Raw genomic sequence first — 20,209 nt, 5'->3', positions numbered from 1 at the left:
TATGTTCCCTCCCTGGGCTGCTCCTGGTATATATGTCCCCATCCTGGTTTATTTGTCCTCATCCCGATATATATGGCCCATCCTGGGGTCCTCCTGACAAATATATCACCCTCCTGGGCACATTCTGATGTATATTAACCCATCCTGGTTTCTATCCCCTTCCTGGTATATATGTCCACTTTCTGGATTCCTTCTGGCATATTTGCCACAAAAAGAAAAAAAACAAAACATTTTACTCACACTTTCCAGCTCCCACATTGCGCTGCGTCCTCTGTGAACTGCGATGCATTTCAGCTGGATATGCGCCTTCCAACATGCATCCAGCTGAATCAAGGCAGGTACTGTAGTTGGCGGTCACCCATCAGCCCCAGCAATCGTCCCACTCCTGCCTTTGGTACACAGAGCGCTTACCTGTCCCCGCCGGCTGCCGAGTCCTCGCCACCTCCGTGGCTCTGCTTTCCTGCAATAGTGTGGAGAGGTTGCAAAGTGATGACCTCATCGCACTGCTGCACGCTGAGCCCTGCTCTGCCCCACTGACTCTGCTTCCAGCACACATGGCTAATTTGCATGTGATGTAAATTAGCGATCTGTAGTGGCAGAAGCGACACTGCTATGGCTGTAATTGGGGCCTGGTGAAGAGGGGGGGCCTGGCCGGCCCGGGGCTTAATAAAGCTGAGTAATTACTCCAGGCCCCAATCTTCACCAAGCCTCATACACCAGTCACGGTTCTAATACCCTGATGGTGGCCATGACTACAGTGACATGGGTTGTTCATGATTATGTAGTGCATCGTGTACATCAAGATCTATGGAGACTCACTTGTAACCTTAAGATTGTTGATATTGTGTAACAATTTTGGTTCCCAAGTCAGACAGTTGTTATCTTTCTGTTCTCCATGTTATATATGGCACACAGAGTCACACAATGCAAAGATTGAGTAAACTTCTCCCCTTTTTATATCTTGCTTCAGGTGTGATTTTGAAATAGCCCACACCTGTTACTTTGCAGAGGTGAGTTTGAAAGAGCATCACATGCTTGAAACAAAGTTGTTTACCCACAATTTTGGAAAAGTGTCAACAATTTTTTTTCTGGTGGCCTAATTTAGGGCTTTGAGTGTAATTATGCCCAATTTGTTTTTTCTCTCTTTTTTTTGGTTGTTGCTCCAATTCATACAAAGGAAATAAACATGTGTATGACAAAATATGTGTAATTGCAATAATTTTCTGGGAGAAAAATTTCATTTTCTGCAATAATTTCAAGGGTGCCAAAACTTTCGGCCATGACAGTGTAAAACAAAAGCAAACAAAAAAAAACCCAAAACAAACAAAAAAACAAACAAACATTTTATTCCGCTCAACAGCTACTATTGTATGCTGTGTCTAGGTCAATGTGAAACATTTTGTGAAAGGTCCTTTTGAAATGTGTCATTGATCCAGGAATTTAATTTGCTGTATTTGGAGAAATAATTCTCAATGCCTTAAATTGCCATCAGCTAGCCTATTACTGCCTCCATCTTCCCCTGGATCAGTAATGCAGGATAATACATTGAATTAGATATTTTTAAAGAATATATTTCAATACCATTTGGGCCACTAAATCACACAATCTTATTATCCTGTTTTGGAAACGCTTCTTAAGTCCTTGTGCGCACACTGCGTTTTTTTAAGGTGTTTTTTTGGTGCAGTTTGTTACTCAAATCTGCATGTCTATCCTTATGGCTACTTTCACACATCAGGTTTTTTCCATCAGGCACAATCCGGAAAAAAACGGGTAAAACGGATCTGGTACCGCATCCGTTTTATCCCCATAGATTTGCATTGTTACCGGATTGTGCCTGATGGCTTTGCGTTGCATCCATTTTTTTCCGAATGCGGCAAAATTTAATAAAGCGGTGGCCGGAGGCAACGTATCTTGTAACGGTTTTTTTGTCCGGCAAAAAAACGCATCCCTGCGGCGCATTTTTCAATGCATGCCTATGGATGCCGGATGCGGCAAGATGCGGCAAAAAACGCATCCGGGCGCCGCATGCGGTTTCTTCCACTGCGCATGCTCAGTAGCATGCCGCAACCGGAAAAAAACGGACGGGCCGCATGTAAAAACTTATGCAAAGGATGCGGTGTTTTCGCCGCATTCGTTGCATAGGTTTCACAGCCGGATTGAGCTGCACTGCTGAAAGTAGCCTATGCCAGCAAGGTCAATGAGAATATTTAAGTGCTGTGCACACAATGCGTCTTTTTTCCTTGCAGTTTTGGGTGCAGAAAAAAAAAAATGCAGCGTCTGTTGTTGGTACATTGTTTTGCCCTTCCAGCCAATGATTTCACTAAAAAAAAAAAAAAAACACGTGGCACAAAAACACATGTTTTTTTATGCGTTTTTCTGCCACAATGTGCAGTTTTTAGTTCTTAATGCCCCCATTAAAAGTGTCTATTTCAGAACTACGGTATGTATAACAACTTATAATGCCATAAGAGCCATGGGGCAGTCTCAAGCTCCTGAGGAGTCAAAGTACTAGCATTATTGGCATTCCATAGCAGCTGATAGGTGATCTATCAGAGAAAATCATAAATCAAAGGGCATTGGCCTTCAGAAATTGATTGATTTACAGAATTGAGAGTGGCATACTATGTTTTCAAAATTGAAAGTAATGTATACACTTACCCATAAATCATGTTCTGCATAATCAAACAGCAGCCAAACCTTTCTATCACTGTGCGATAGGAATACTTTCTGTAAAGCAATCACATTTGGATGCTTCAACTCACGTAAGAGCTATATGAAGAGAGAAATAGAAGGAAACAGGGTTATCTCAGGTCTGCAATTATGTTATAAACAATGAACATAAACAGTACCATGTTTATATCTGACATACATATAGATTTTTAACAGTAGATTACGTGCCACTTGAAGTACTGTATGTAGACATTGGCTTCACTGTCACGTTTGGTGTCTACGTCTGTTTATCAACGGGCTGAACACAGACTCAGAGGATCATTGATCCACACATTCTTTTTACAACCAGATCCGCAAGTCCATTCCGTGAAACTCTGAGAATGTCCTACTCTGATCCGTATTAGGCTGATTTCAGACATCCGTGTTTCAGGTACGTGTGATATCTGTTTTTAACACGGATGCCACATGTACCCATGTCAGTCTATGGTGTTTTCACACGGACTGTGTGGCCCTGCGTTTCCCCGCACGCATGTCCGTTTTTTTTCTCCAGCAGCGTGGTGTCACACGTACCACACACTGATGAGGTCCATGTGACATCAGTGTGACACATACCGGAGTAAACACAGGTCTCTGAAATAAAATGAATTTCTATACTCACCTGTCTCCAGCATTGCTGTCTTCGGCACTGCTGTCACTTGCTTCTAACCCCCTCTTATTAGACTCATTGAATATGCACTGCACTGAGGAGCTGGAAGCAGCAGCGCCTGAGACATCAGTGCCGGGGACAGCATCACTGGGCACAGGTGAGTATCCAGCAGTGTGTGTGCAGTGAGGTCAGGATGTCATCGGAGTATCCAAGGAACTCAGAGGACCTCCTGACGACACTCCCGTGACACCTGCGCTACCGCAGGTGTAGCGGCTGTCACTTCACGGGTTCATCAGAGTTCATTATGTACTCCGATGAACCCGAGACGTTACTGCCGCGACACCCGCTGTAGCGTGGGTGTCACTGCAGGGCTCGCACACACTGCTGAGGGCGCCCTTACGGTGACCTGGGCTCACCTTATGAGGTCCAGGTTCCCACAGGGAAGCATACACGGTAGTGTATGTGCCTGCAGGAGCTGCTCTCACAATCAATGCGAAACGTTCAGTTCTCCATTGAATGTGACAGCAGTATGGGATCGACGTGGGTTTCTCTAACTGGATTACGGCGAACCAGGATTAGAGCTTTGACAGGGAAATAAATTGGAAAAGAGGGTGTCTCTTGTCTTTATTTATTGAATAATTTTCTCTTTTCATGTCTTTTCAGGTTGCTTTTAGGGAATGTCGTGGGACCTCACGATGGATTATGGTGGACCTTTTTTTTATGAAAATTCAATAAATTGGTAAATGAGGGCTAGAGTCGGGGTTTTTTGTTCAAATAAACTTTTTTATTCTGTATTAGTACTGGTTGATGTCTGCTAGACGCCACCCATTACTAATACCAGGGCTTGATGCCAGCTACAGCTAGCATCAACTCCACAAATATTACCCCGTTTGCCATAGCACCAGGGCAACAGGAAGAGCCGGGTCCAACACCAGAATTGGCGCATCTAATGGATGGGCCATTTCTAGGGTGGCTGTGGGCTGCTATTGTTAGGCTGGAAAGGGCCAAATAACCATGGCCTTTCCCACCCTAATAATATCAGCTCCCAGTTGTAAAAAAAAAATTTTAAAATGTAAAAGCTAACTGTGAGATCCCCTCTATTTTTAATACTGAGCCAAAGTACAGCAGACAGCTGAGGGCTGCTGTTCCTGTGCTGGATATGAAAATTGGGCTGACCCCACGTCATTTTTTTTTTCTTCAAATTAAAAAATAAAAATGTTGTAAAACAGCTGGCCAAGTTAGCTACCTCTATATCTATATCGTTAGTCTATCTGTGTTTTCTGTCTATTTTATATGTTCATTCTTATTTTCTTTCTTTATATATCTCTATCTTATATGTGCTATCTATTTTATCTGTTCTAGCTATCATCTATTACCTATCTCTTATCTGTTCTATTTTATCTGTTATATCTGTTCTATTTTTCTATATCTATAATTTTCAGGCTTTGCCCATCTTTTACACATTAAAAAAACCATTCATTTCAGTATCATGCATTTTTTACCGGCACCAGTCACACGGATGTCCCACATACTGGATGCAAACACGGACGTCACACGTATGACACACGGATGTCACACAAATGACCATACTAGTATGTGTGGCTTGCACCTGTTTAAACACGGATGTCTGAAAGGGACCTAATGGGTCAGTCTCGGCCACTATAGTCTATGTGGACTTTGGTAACAGCAGATGGAAAACTGAAGACAGTTTATACTTCAGTGTTACACCTGCATTTCATCTATTTTTGACTGATCCTTTGTTACGAATCAATGGATACAAAAACGTTCAGACAGTTTGCTTCCGTTTTGCATTCCTGCTGCATCTGTTTGTTTTTTCTTTAATAAACTGAAGTAAAATAAATGGACCACGGAAAAAAAACCCTATGCTTTTCATAGATCGTTACATAGGTTGAAAAAAGACCTAGGTCCATCTAGTTCAGGGGTCAGGAACCTTTTTGGCTGAGACATGAACGCCACAAACTTTTAAAATGTAACTCCGGGTTCTTCAAAGCCGCGCCAATGATCACCAGCCAGAGGATCAGATTAATGAAGCTTTATTATTATTGCATAGGTCTACGCGTTTCAGGAGCCCTGCTCCCTTCCTCAGGACCATCAGACATAAGCCAACATCAAATCTACTGTGACAGATACAAGTGTACATTAAATAGACCATGTGACGTCAAAGTACCGCCCCGAAATAAAAAAACGGGCGGGAAAGGGTACTGCCGCTTTTGGGTTGCTGCTGCCTTGGTCTTTTTCTACATGCGATTATAGTGGTTGTGACTCTCACAACCACATTTGGTGAGTAGTATTGTTCCCCCATCCTATACCCCTACATACGAGGGTAAGACCCTATTGCGCTTTATTTTCCACAGCGTCTTCTTAAATGTAACTCCGTGAGAGCCATACAATAGGTTTAAAACTAAATACAAGTAAATGTGTGCATTTTATGTAAGACCAACACTTTTAAAGGGAACCTGTCATCAGAAATTTAGCTATAAAGCTAAAAGTTCCCCCCTCTGCAGCTCCTGGGCTGCATTCTAGGAAGCTTCCTATAGTTTTTTTGGCACCTTTTATACCAAAATAAACACTTTGTAAACTGGTACCTTTTCGTATGCAAATTTCTAAAATCTTCCATGGGGGCGGGCTGCCTGGGGTCTGTTGCTGTCCTCCTGCAGATTTACGCCGCCCCCGAACGCTGAATTTCAAAAGCTCAGGACGCCGCCCCTGGGTGCCCGTGGTCCCGCGCATGCGCTGTTCCACTGTAGCGGTGCCGTGCACTGCGTGCACGTATGACCACTAGTGACGCTTTGCACGGGCACGAGGTTATGGGCGGCGCTGTGAGTGTCATCAGTAAGTGCCGCCCATAACCTCGTGACCGCACTTTCCCCTATGACTCCAGCGTTATGCACAAGCGCTCGCTGGCCTGATGCCCGGACGCCCCTCCTTCCCATCCTGCTCAGCAGCAGGAAATAGATGGGAAGGATCTAGTTCAACCTCCCTCCCATTATACATTTTGACATTAAGTCATTTATAACCGACAATGTTGTGTGTATTGAGTAAATCATCCAGCTCTTTTTTAAAATCTGTTATAGTACCTGCCATTACTACCTCTTGTTGGAGGCATTCCACAGTCTGACTGCTCTAACTGTAAAAAACCTATTTCCTATTTAGCTGCCGGAAACTTTTTTCTTTCAACCGCGTGAATTCCCCCAAGTCCTTAGTATTATCTTTGGAAGGAATAAGTCATGTGCCAGTCCTTTATATAGACCACATATTTATTTCTAAAAAGGTAAATGAGATCTCCTCTGAGACCTTTTTTTCTAAGCTAAACAAATCTTACTTTTTCAACCTCTCATCATATGGGAGGCCTTCCATTCCTTGTAGGAGTCTATTTAGCCGCCTTTGAACTGACTCTAAAGGCCACTTTACACACAGCGACATCGCTAGCGATGTCGATGGTGAAAGCACCCACCCCTGTCGGTTGTGCGTCACGGGCAAATCGCTGCCCGCTACGCACAACATTGCTAACACCCGTCACACATAAGACCACTTTACACGCAACGACATCGCTAACAAGATGTCGTTGGGGGTCACGTAATTCGTGACGCACATCCGGCCTCGTTAGCGACGTTGTTGCATGTGAAACGTACGAACGTCCGATAACGATCAAAAATACTCACCATATCGTTGATCGTTGACGCGTCGTTCTAATCTCAAATATCGTTGCTGCTGCAGGACGCAGGTTGTTCGTCGTTCTTGCGGAAGCACACATCGCTATGTGTGTCACCGCAGGAACGAGGAACATCACCGTACCTGCGGCCGCCGGCAATGAGGAAGGAAGGAGGTGGGCGGGATATTCCGGCCGCTCATTTCCGCCCCTCCGCTTCTATTGGTCGGCCGCTTAGTGACGCCACTGTAACGCTGAACAAACCTACCCCTTAGAAAGGAAGCGGTTTGCCAGCCACAGAGACGTCGCTAGGCAGGTAAGTATGTGTGACGGGGACTAACGATGTAGTGCGCCATGGGCAGCGATTTGCCCGTGACGCACAACAGACGGGGGCGGGTGCTTTCACTAGCGACATCGCTAGCGATGTCAGTGTGTGTAAAGTGGCCTATACTTACCTGCCTAGTGACGTCACTGTGGCCGGCGAATCGCCTCCTTTCTAAGGGGAACGACGAACAACCTGCGTCCTGCAGCAGCAACGATATTTGAGATTAGAACGACGTGTCAACGATCAACAATATGGTGAGTATTTTTGATAGTTAGCGGTCGTTCGTACGTTTCACACGCAACAACGTCGCTAACGAGGCCGGATGTGCGTCACGAATTCAGTGACCCCAACGACATCTCGTTAGCGATGTCGTTGCGTGTAAAGTGGCCTTAACTTCTGAATGTCCTTTTTAAAATTTGGAGCCCAAAACTGGATCCCATATTCTTGATGAAGCCTTAGAAGTGATTCATAGAGGGGTAACAATTAGGGCTGAGCGGATCCGGACTGTAATTGTCCGGATCCGCGCGGTTTCTGCGCTATATCTGTGCCGGACACGGGTGCGGGATTCCGGAATCGGCAATTAATAAAAATAAACAAAAGCAGAAATAAATGAGAGTTTCATACTTACAGAGACTCTGTGTCATGGCGGCACACTGCTTCCGGGTCGCGCAGTCACTTCCTGTACTATCCATTGCAATCACACAGCTTTCCGTGTTTTCCCCGCCCACCGGCTGTCCTCTTATCTGTGATTGGTTGCAGGCTGACGCGCCCCCCCAGCCTGTGAGTCTCTGCTGCGGTCATCGCTTATCGCAGCTCAGTAAATGGCTACACTCAGAGCTGGCAGTCGTGCTCTATGGCTGCTTGCTCTGACATGTAGCAGAGCTGGATGTGTCACCGTGGGAAGTCGTGTGGATTACGCCAAAGCTGGAGGGGTATGTTGGGGTTAATAAAGTGGTGAAGGAGGGAGAGTTTTGTACTTTATTTCAAATAAAGGAGTTTTCTCTGTGTTTTGTTTATTTACATTCATTTACAGGTTTGTGTGATGCAGGTATCTGATAGACGCCTGTGCTATCACAAACCTAGGGTTTAGCAGCTACCGTGCGCTGTTATTAACCCCTGCTATTACCTCAATTGCCACCGCACCAGGGCAATCGAGATGAGCCGATATCGCACCGGAATTGTCACATCTAATAGATGCGGCAATACCGGGCGGCTGCAGGCTGAGAATATACCAGCCCCCAGCCGGCGTTATCATGGCTGGGGATGAAAATTAGGGGGAACCACACGTCGTTTTTTTTTTAATAAAAAAAAACCCATGCAGTTTTTCTTAGACCGCAGTCACACTTGTGAGGGACACCCACAAGTCTAACATCGCAGCACAGCCACACACTTCTGACAGGAGCGTGGATGTGTTTCTACCTACATGCACGCTCATGCTCAGACAGCGGCAGGTTGTGTCGGGTGTCATGTCTGACAGCGCATCACCCGCACACTTCTGACAGTGTGACAGCTTATTTGTAGAGTTTACTTCCATTTCATGTATATGCAGCTATAGGATTACTGCATCCTAGGTGCTTAACTTTAAATTTATCAACATTAAATCTCATTTGCCAAGTGTTTGCTCATTCCGACATCTTCTCCAGATCGTTTTGTAATATTGTACCATCAAGGTCAGTTTTTAATATCCTACATTAGTTTGGTGTCATCAGCAAAGACTGAAAAACAAGGAAGCCGCGGAGACACCATCACACGTTTCTCAACGCTGGCAGGTAACTAGCCAGGTCTTTCACCGGGAAGGAAAAACTACGGGAAGGGCATGCTCCAGTCAAGAAAACCACCTATGCCAAAACATGGTATCCATCCACAGACCGCTGTTTCAGGGTATTTGCCCCTCATCAGTGTGGAGTAGGAAACTGGCTAGTGAGAGCAATGCCTAGAAGAAGACTATATAGGTAAGGATGGTTGACCTTAGGGAGATCAACATCCAGCACCGCGGAGCACCATCACGTGTTTTCTCAACGCAGTGATTCTAGAGCAATGCCCCCTGGGAAATATGCAAAACAAGGAAGCCGCGGAGACACAATCACATGTTTATCAACGCTGGCAGGTAACTAGCCAGGTCTTTCACCAGGAAGGGAAAACCACGAGAAGGGCAGTCTCCAGTCATGGAAACCACCTCTGCCAAAACATGGTATCCATCCACAGTACGGGAAGGGCAGTCTCCAGTCAAGGAAACCACCTATGCCTTTGGCATAGGTGGTTTCCTTGACTGGAGACTGCCCTTCCCGTGGTTTTTCCTTCCTGGTAAAAGACCTGGCTAGTTACCTGCCTGCGTTGAGAAACATGTGATGGTGTATCCACGGCTTCCTTGTTTTGCATATTTCCCAGGGGGCATTGCTCTAGAATCACTGCGTTGAGAAAATACGTGATGGTGCTCCGCTGTGCTGGATGTTGATCTCCCTAAGGTCAACCATCAGCAAAGACTGAGACTTTACTATCAATCCCATCCACAAGGTCATTAATAAAAGAGATTAAAAAGAACTGGTCCTAGCACAGATCCCTGCAGTACCCAACTACTGACTATAGCCCATTTAGAGAATGTACCATTTATGATTACTCTTTGTTTCCTATCTTTTAGCCAATTCCTTACCCATTTGCATATAGTTTCCCCAAGTCCCTGTTACTGGAGCTTCAGTATAAGGCTATTATGTGGTACAGTATCAAAGGCCTTTGCAAAATTCACGTAAAAACAAATGGATGTGTGAATTCAGGCTAAACATGAGTACAATTTTAAAAGCATTTACAAAATGTATTTATTTAACAATATCGTCACTATTATAAATGCTTTTTTTTTTGTTAAATTAGACAATCCGTCCGTGGGTAGATAGACCTTGTACACCTTGCATCTGGAATGTATTATTCTGACTTAAGTTTATGTATATGTGTTTTCAGACTTAATAAATATTTTGCCAAATTTACTAGAACTGTCTAAATCTTTTTTTTATTAAAGTGGCTCAAGATGTTCAATAAATTTGCCTAATTTTAAGACTGTCTTGACTAAGAGCCCAATTTATCAAAGTTTTCATACCAGCATTCTGGCATAAAACCTTTTTAAAATTCGAATCAATTTGGTGCAACTCGAGGATGAACTAAAATGTTGCAAGTCATTAATGACAGGATTTATGTTGCCAATCCATGACAATACAGTATAGCATAAGTTGCTTTACATATAACTTTTTTTTTTTTTTTGCCCACAAGATATTTCCTAACTCCAAGCTGTATAAACTAGAATGCTTATTGGATGAAGCATATCAGGTGATGTGTATTTGTGTAATGAGGGAGGCTGCTGCTTAGGGCTCATTCACATGACCGTTCCGTTTGTCCTGGTCAGTTCCTGTTTTTTTGTGGACCCACGGACAGGACCATCTTTTCAATGTCTTTTGTGTAGGATCGGATGGCACGCGGAAGAACTTCCGTATGCATCCGATCCTACACAAAAAACACATCGGTTGCCGTATGTCCGTTCTGTTATTATGGAACATGTCCTATTCTGTTCCGTAATAACGGACCGTGATTCAAAACAAGTCAATGGGTCCGCAAAATCCCCGGAAGCCACATGGAAGCACTTCCGTGTGACTTCCGTCGCGTGCCCGTGCAGTCTGTGTCCCGCTCCAGCCTCAGCCCCGCCGCTGCCCAAACTGCAGGGTCAGCAGCTGCCCGCACTGTAGTGTGTCCGCAGCTGCCCGCACAGCAGTGTCAACAGCCGCGGAGATGACAACTGTTGCCGTCAGGAGGTTAGTAAAGTTCATTACCTGCGGTGATGAAGTCCTGCCCTCCTGACGTCAGCGCTGTCTTCCATGCCCGTCGCTTGTCACATCACCTCTCCCAGCTGGCCCGAGACTGACTAGCGGTGACATCACGGACCGCTCGCGATACTTGGTTTGTGAAGGCGGCGGTCATTGAACTCAGTGACAGCGCTGCTGTCAGGAGTTCAGTGATCACCGCAGGTAATGTACCTCGCTAACCTCCTGACAGCAGCACTCGTCATGCCCTGCAGTGACTTGGGCTGACCTATTGATATTAACTCAGGTCACTGCACTGCTCTCCTAGCCAATGGGGAACATTCTGTTCTTCATTGACTGGGACATTGACTATGGTATGGATTGTCGTGGGACCCTCTTGGATTACACCAGACCTGGATTTGTTTTTCTTTCTAATAAATTGGTGAAAGAGGGAATGTGTTGGGGAGTGTTTTTTCAAATAAAAATGTGTTTTTCGTCTATTTTTTTTTTTATTACTGACTGGGTTGGTGATGTCGGGTATCTGATAGACGCCTGACATCAATAACCCCAGGGCTTGATGTCAGGTGACATTACACATCTGGTATTAATCCCATATATTACCCCGTTTGCCACTGCACCAGGGCAACGGGATGAGCTGAGGCGAAGCACCAGGATTGGCACATGTAATGGATGCACCACTTCTGGGGCGGCTGTAGCCTGCTATTTTTAGGCTGGGGAGTGTCCAATAACAGTGGACCTCCCTAGTCTAAAAATACCAGACCACAGCTGTCTGCTTTACCTTGGCTGGTGATCCAATTTTGGGGGGGACCCCGTGTTTTTTGTTTTAAATTATGTATTTAATTTAAAATAACAGCGTGGGGTGGTCTCTGTTTTGGATTACCAGCCAAGGTGAAGCTGCCAGCTGTGGTTTGCAGGCTGCAGCCATCTGCTTACCCTTTTTTTATTATTATTTATTTATTTTTTGGCTAAATACAAGGCTAAGCACCCTTTAGTGCCACATGAAAGTCACAAAAGGGTGCCAGCTTAGAATATGCAGGGAGGTGGGACATTATATGTCTTTCTCATCTATCTATATATCCCTCCATTCATTCATTCATTCATCCATCCATCCCTCTATCTCTCTGTCTCTATATCTATCTATCCATCTCTATCTACTCATCCATTTATCTTTCTTGCTGCTTCCGTTTTTGCGGTCCGCAAAAAAAACCCAGAAGGCACACGGATGACACACGGACCGTATACGGAACGGAACGGAATGGATGTCACACGGATGCATCCGTGAAAAAAACGGACCGTTTTTTGCGGCCTACAAAAACGGAACGGTCATGTGAATGTAGCCTTAAGAATAGAAGCACCCCTTTATTAAGGTGTGCAGAATAGTGATGAGCGAGCATGAAAATGCTTGGGTGTTCGGTACTCAAATCAAGCACATTGGACTGATTGGGTGCTCATCTTGAATAACGAGTATAATGGAAGTCAAAGGGAAACTCAAGCATTTTTCCGGCAGCCCCTACCAAGAGGGCTGGGGGCAGTAAATGCTGAAATGCATGGAAATAGCATTCAAATAGAATGAGAACAGTATGGGGAAAATGTCTTCATGCATCTCTGACTCCCCGGTCACTTTTAGGAGCAATGTTGTTAGCGTATTACGCCTGTGTTACGGACAAACAATAAAACATACCATACCGAAGATAAAATGGATTGTAGAGGAAAAAAGTTAGGAAACATTTCTTCCTGTATAATGTCTTGTATATAAGGCAAATTTAAAGAGAAAAAAAAAAAAACACCTCCTCCACCCCTTAAGCTATGTTTACATGTATCGGGGAGGGAGGGGGGTTAAAACTTTTTCATTGCTTTCAATGGTGAAAAAAAAAAAAACATTCACCAGTAAATGTAATTTTAACATCTTACTACTTTATTAGGGCATGTGGTATGTGTGACATGGTCAGTCACATCCTGATTCATTTTTGAAGGATGGACTCTGAAATTCACAAAGCCTATGCGGACTATGCAAGAACTGCTAAAGATTAGAAGGAAGAGGGACTGTATTAGATATAAAAGAGGGCCATGTAAAAATTCTGTTAAAAATGTTATGTAGTGGGACTTCTACTCCTACACTCAAAGGCTATGCACCAAATGTAAATTCTGCGAAAAATTAGAAGGAACAGCAATATCCCCTGGAAGAGACGTAGAGGAGAGGCTCTGATTCAATTGTGGTACAGTATTAAAAGCATTCTGACTGCTAAACTGAGAAAGTGTATGCATTCAAAGAGAAGCCTAGGTAAAATGACTAGGAGGCATAGCAATACAGCGAGCAATAGACGTAGAGCAGAGACTATGGCGGGCTTTGCACACTACTACATCGCAGGTGCGATGTCGGTGGGGGTCATGTCGAATGTGACGCACTTCCTGCATCGCTCTCGACATCGTAGTGTGTAAATCCTAGATGATACGATTAACGAGCGCAAAAACGTCGTAATCGTATCATCGGTGTAGTGTCGACGAATTCCATAATTACGCTGATGCGACGGTCCAATGTTGTTCCTCGCTCCTGCGGCAGCACACATCGCTGTGAGTGAAGTCGCTGGAGCGAGGAACATCTCCTACCTGCGTCACCGCAGCTCCCGTCGGCTATGTGGAAGGAAAGAGGTGGGCGGGATGTTTATATCCCGCTCATCTCCGCCCCTATTGGCCGCCTGCCGTGTGACGTCGCAGTGACGCCGCACGACCCACCACCTTAATAAGGAGGCGGTTCGCATGGCAGGTGAGTGCATGTGAAGCAGCCGTAGCGATAATATTCGCTACGGCAGCTATCACAATGATATCGCAGCTGTGACGGGGGCGGGGACTATCGCGCTCGGCATCGCAGCATCGGCTTGCGATGTCGCAGCATGCAAAGTACCCCTATGATTCAATTATGGAACAATTTTAAAAACACTCTGACTTTGAAACTGGGAAAGCCTAAGCACTCAGTGAGAGGCCTAGCTAAAATTGCAAGGAGGCATTGGAGTACACCCTGGAAGATATGTAGAGACTGTGATTCAATTCTGCTCTAATTTTAAAAATATTCTAACTTCAAGACTGGGTATTATCTGCCATCCAACTGACAACCTGACGTTTGGGTTAACGTAGGACCAGAAAGGTCTGTAAAGTCTGTAAAGTTAAAATCCCTGCCTACATGCCTCTATTGCACTATCCCTTCTCCAGAAGCTTGCCCTACACTAAATGCAGATAAGACTGATATTATTAGATTATAGAATAGAGTTTTTTTTATGTACCAGCAAGGTCTGTAAGGCTAGAATTACTGCACACATGCCTCTAATACACTATCCCTTTTCCAGCAGCTTGCCCTATATTAAATGCAGATAATTGCGGTATTACAGTGGAACCTTGGATTAAGAGTAACTGAGAGCATTTTGCAAGACAAGCAAAGCTTTCTAAAAACTTGTAACTTAGTTTAAGAGCAATGCTTTGCAATAGGAGCAAATACTCAGAGAGGCTGCATCCAAAGCGCATGAAATCGGCTTTTTTTCTACAGAAACACTGCATCCATTATGTAGGGTTTCTGCAACGATTTAAAGCACACATGTGCTATCAAATCCCTGCAGAAATGTCTGCAGGGACACGATGCAACGTGCGCACATAGCCTTAATTAGAATCAAATGCCAGCAAGGTGGAGGTGGGGTACTCCTAGGAACCAGCCTTAATTAGACTCAAATGCCAGCAAGGTGGAGGTGGGGTACTCCTAGGAACTGTTATTTAATCACTTCACCCTCTGGCAATTTTCCATTTTTTGTCCCCCCCCCCCCCGTCTTCCAAGGGCCATCATTTTTTTAATTTTTCTGCCAATATAGCCAATTGCAAAAAAAAGTACAATTCCAAAAAGTTTTTTTTGAGTTTAAGTGGTGACAGAGAATTGTGAAATTTGTAGGGGGGCGGAGGCACTTGTGTGGCCAATTTACAAGAAAGTAACGTAATCATTTTTCGGGATTTCGGGCTGTGTGATGGCTTATTTTTTGCGCCCTGCGCTGATGTTTTTTTGCAAAAATCATTTTTTGGTAAATATGATGTTCTGATTGCCTCTTACTGCATTTTGTTGCAGTGTTGCGACGACCAAAAAAAACTGATGCTGGCATTTTAAATGCTGTCCACCAATCAGATTAATTTATTTTATATTTTGATAGCTCAGACATTTCTGAATGTGGCGATTCCATATAGGTCTACTTTTTATTTTTTTATTTGTTTTATTTTCAAATGGGGCAAAAGGGGGGTGATTTGAACTTTTGTGTTTTTTATTCTTTTCATATTTTTAAAGAGAATCTATCACCAGGTTTTTTTTCTTATGAACTGCAGCCAGCACCAGGGAGCCCTTATATAAAATCATTCCAGAATACTGTATATAAGTGACCAAACTGCTCTGCAGAACGTAAAAAACACTTGTATTATACTCACCTGCGGGGAAGTCTGGTCCAATGTGCATTGCTGCTCTCGGTCCAGTGCCTCCTTTACCTTGTGCAGTCGCTGTGCTCCTTCTCAGGACCATGTGGAGGGCGCTGGTTCCCCACAGTTAATCTTTTTGTAGTTTTTACTAGGACTTGAAGCTGTGTTCCTCCGATCGCTTGTGCTGTACAGAGTGCATCACACCGACTTTCTATGAACGCTGGTTCGCAGCCGGCATTCACAGGAACTACGTCATGACTGACACATGGGTCATCAAGTGACCCATCTGTCATGACAACCCATCGGTGCCCCGTGATCAGATTACGAGACTGCCGATGTGTGCGGAAAAAGATGCATGCTCAGTGTGAGAGCTTGGATCAAAGGGAAGGACACGACCTATAACATACCAGTACGATAATGACATGACCCCTTACTCACCCGACTTAATCCCCATTAAATGGAAGATTTAGAGTGAAAGAAAATAGTTCACTTGTCTGAACAGTGTCTCAGAGGCTGTGATTTGTGCTGCATAAAAAGTTGATCAGAAACTGACAGACTCCATGTATAGAAAGCTTAGTACTGTTGTTGAAAAGAAGGAGGGCTATATTGGTCATATATGGTTATATTTTTAAAAAATTTTAGAAATGTATTTTTGAACATTTTGAGTTGTTTGGTTATCATTTTCACTTTAAGGCCAGGGCCACACGGGGGGCTACTGCGATCCTTGCATGACACTCGGCTCACGCTGGCAGCACAGCAGGAGCCGAGTGTCATGCGAGTGTCACTGTGACTGAGGTCCGATCATGCGATCAGACCACAGCTGCGGGTGGCGGGCCGGCTCTGAGGCGGGGCGGGCTGGTGCTGCGGAGGGGAGGGAGGGATTTATCTCCCTCTCTCCTCCGTTGCCGGCTATTGTCATTCTCGCCCTGCACTCGCAATACACCGGTGTACTGCGAGTGCAGTGTGATTTATCTCTCGCCCCATAGACTTGAATGGGTGTGAGATAAACAAGGATCACATTACACACGCAGCATGCTGAGATTGTTTTCTCGGTCCGATTCGGCTCAGAAAATAATCGCTCATGGGTGCTGGCACCTAGGCTAATATTGGTCCGAGTGGATTGCGATGTTTTATCACATTCCACTCGCTGGCGTGTTTCTTAGGCCTAACAGATGAAAATAAACAACTGAGATGGGAAAAGTTACATTTTTCATATGCCTATAGTATAAGCAAATAAAGTATATTAAAAGTTGAAAAACCTTTCAACATATAATTTACTAGTTAAATATTTTAATCAATAATCACTCATTAAAACGTATTGTTCCAGCTTAGCGAATTATCACTGATCACATGAATATGGCTATGGAATGCCCTTTAGAATAAAGTTATTCATGGTCTATGTGATGGACACAGCAGTGCACAGTGCTTGCTTCATTCTAAAGGGGGATGTCAGAGCTCTGTTCTCGACATCGGTGAGCATTCTAGCTTTCAAACCACAGATATTAGCTAGTCACCACCTTGGGATAGGTGATAACTTGCAAAGTTTACATAAGGAATTTTAAAAACCGGTTTGTTTTTTTTTCTAAGTACGTGGTAAATCACATTATAGAAATATTTATTTGCAGCAACAATCTCATGTGATTAATCATAAGTTAGACAGGCTTGAAATCATATGAACACTAGTAATGTGGCTGGAAGGCAAGCGCATACTAATAAGACTTTTCACAAAGCGCAGTTGGGTATACAACTTAAAAAAAAATTCTAGATAGGCTATGTTCCCACGATGAGCTTTCAGTGAGTTTTTGCCATTTCAGAATTACTGCACCTATTATATAAATTAGGTAACCATATTTTTTGGACATAGACACATTTTTTTGTCCCCAAATTTGGGAGGAAAACATGAGTGAGTCTTATAGATATAATGTACCTGGCTCGCTGTGGGGGGCATTAGCGGCGGCGGAGCAGGGTCACAAGAGGCAGGAGTAGGGTCATCATTGCAGGAAGTTGGCCGCAGCAGGCAGCAGAATTGGGGCGATTATGTGTGTCTGCAATTAGACACCCACACCCATAATCTGCCTACCTTTCGGCACAGAGGTCAGTGATATTCACTGCTCCCCACACCAATAATTCCAGCATCAGTGATAGTAAAAATCTTCAGTTATTGTAAATAACTGTGAAGATTTTTACTATCACTGATGCGGAAAAATATGGGTATGGGGAGTAGTGAACATTAATTTCCCATTAATGGAAAATTAATATTCACTGCTCCTGCCGCAGCCGGCTTCCTGCAGCATTGACCTTACTCCTGTCTTCAGCACGCCTGTGACTGCGGATGCATGGGAGTGATGTCATGCGTTGCCGATCACTTACATGCTGATGTCAGTTACTGGCATCAGAAATATGCGTTTTTATTGTGTTTTTGACGTTGCGGCATGTGTGTGTTTTTGATGTGTTATGTTTTAAATAAAGCTGCTTTGCTTTTGATATCTTCAACGCCAAATACTTGGAGGTATTATAAATGATCTAGTCATCTGCATATTACGTGTGTTTTAAGTGCATTACAACAGAGTAAATAAAAATAAAAACTGTTGCCTAATTGAAAATAAAACAAAAAAAAAAATTAAAAAAAAATCCCACTCCTATTTGGTATCGCTGAGCTCCAAAATGCCCGATCTATCAAAATGTAAAATCAATTAATCTGATCGGTAAAGTGCGATAAAAAAATGAAAAAGCTAGTTACTTTATTTTGGGCTCTGTAACGTTGCATTAAAATGCAATACCAGGCAATCAAAACATGGCATCTAACCAAAAATGGTATAATTAAAAACATCAGCTCAGAGTCAGGACACAAAATATATACCATCACACATCCCCAGATCTGGAAAAATGAGAACACTACATGTCTCTGAATATGGCAACAAAAGCGCAATTCAGTTTTTGACAAATTTCTGATTTTTTTTTTTACCACTTAGATATAAGTAAAACTGTACATGTCTGGTATTTACAAACTCGTATTGACCTTGAGAATCATAATTCTAGGTCAGGTTTACCATATACTGAACATGATAAATAAAAAAAAAAAAAACACAATTGTGGAATTGCACTTTTTTTGCAAAGTCAAAGCAATTGGAATTTTTTTCACGTTTCCCAGTACAATATATGGCAGAATGAATGATGTGTCATTAAAAAGTACAACTCTTCCCACAAAAAAAGCCCTGATAGAACTAGATTGAAGAAAAAATAAAAAAGTTATGGCTCTTGGGAAAAAAAAAAGAGGAAAAACTGAATATTGCACAGGGTGAAGGGGTTAAGTGAAGTTGAAATTAGACAGATTATTGCCAGTGGACTTATTCAGGTATCAGTTTATTAAAGTACAATAAAAATCAGTCATTTTTAATGATGCACCTAATGAATGTGCCACTTTTGGATCAGCTGCGAGCTGCTATTTTAAGGCTGGGAAAAGCCAAATAACCACTGCTTGCGGCATATCTCACACAAAGTATCGCGAGAGCAGGAGGCTGTGATGTGCGGTGAATTCATGACGTCACCGCTCATCACAGCTGCCTGCTCTTGCACTACTGTGTGTGAGAACCGCTGCGGTCAGTGAACTGCGATGAGCTCATGATGTCACTGCTCATCACTGCCCGCAGCCGTTCACAGTATATGCTGTGACCTGCAAGTGCCCTCATGAGGTCATCGCAGTTCACTGCCATGGTTCTCCCACAGCACAGCATGAGAGCTGGCAGTGATTGCTATCCCAGCCTATAGGGAACATTCTGTTCTTCATACTCTGGGACAGTGAGTCTCCGAACAACGTGGATCCTCTATATGGATTATGGCAGACCGGATTAGGGTTTTGATGGGTATTAAATTGGTGAATGAGGGTGTCTCGTCTTTTTTTTTCTCTAAAAAGTCTCTCTTTTTATGTCTTTCAGGTTGGCTTAGGTGGAACGCCGTGGAACCTCCTTGTGAATTATGATGGAACGTAAAGGATTTTTATTTTTAAAATAAATTAATGTTGGGTAGTTTTATTATGAATACCATATTTTTCGCTTTATAAGACGCACTTTTGTTCCCCCAAATTTTGGGGGAAAGTAGGGGGTGCGTCTTATAAGCCGAATATACGGGGGGTATATATATATATATATATATATATATATATATATATATATATATATATATATATATATATATATATATATATATATATATATATATATATATATATTATATATACACACATATACACACTGCAGGGTCCAGGGGTGGTGGGGCAGCTCTGGAGCGCAGGTGAACGCTGCGGGCTGCAGCCTTTGATTTCCTGCTCCCGCTCATATAATATGCACAGCCGCTGTCTATCTCCGTGGTGCTGAAACCGCACCGCAGTGACGGGCTGGGGGAGCGGTGCATATTATATGTCCCTGCGCCCCCCTGTGATTGCACATGCTCCCCCTGTGTTAGATATGGCCCCCATGCTGCTGCGCATTCTAAAATAAAAAAGCTTTACTTACCCCCTCCAGCGTTTCTCCCCAGTGTCCCTGCTTCCACTGTGATCAGGCACGCAGAGATCTCACTCTGCTGTGCCGATCACATGACCGGCATGAAGAACCAGGAAGTGGAGGAAGAGAAGCAAGGAGGGAGACAGGAGGGAGATC

The 20,209-nt window shown here is 43.7% G+C and overlaps 1 protein-coding gene across 1 annotated transcript in view; it reads right to left on the bottom strand.

Moving 5' to 3' along the window:
- Positions 1-20,209, bottom strand: part of CDK19 (cyclin dependent kinase 19) — a 399,878-nt gene that overhangs the window by 250,881 nt on the left and 128,788 nt on the right. Inside the window, exon 3 of the mRNA XM_075338340.1 lies at positions 2,659-2,769. Coding sequence (XP_075194455.1) covers positions 2,659-2,769 — 111 coding nt within the window. The remainder of the gene's footprint in view (positions 1-2,658; positions 2,770-20,209) is intronic.

The sequence above is a fragment of the Anomaloglossus baeobatrachus genome, chromosome 3, assembly GCF_048569485.1.
Source record: "Anomaloglossus baeobatrachus isolate aAnoBae1 chromosome 3, aAnoBae1.hap1, whole genome shotgun sequence".
Lineage (NCBI taxonomy): Eukaryota > Metazoa > Chordata > Amphibia > Anura > Aromobatidae > Anomaloglossus > Anomaloglossus baeobatrachus.
The sequence above is the reverse complement of the archived record's forward strand: the minus strand, read 5'-3'. Positions and strand labels throughout refer to the sequence as shown.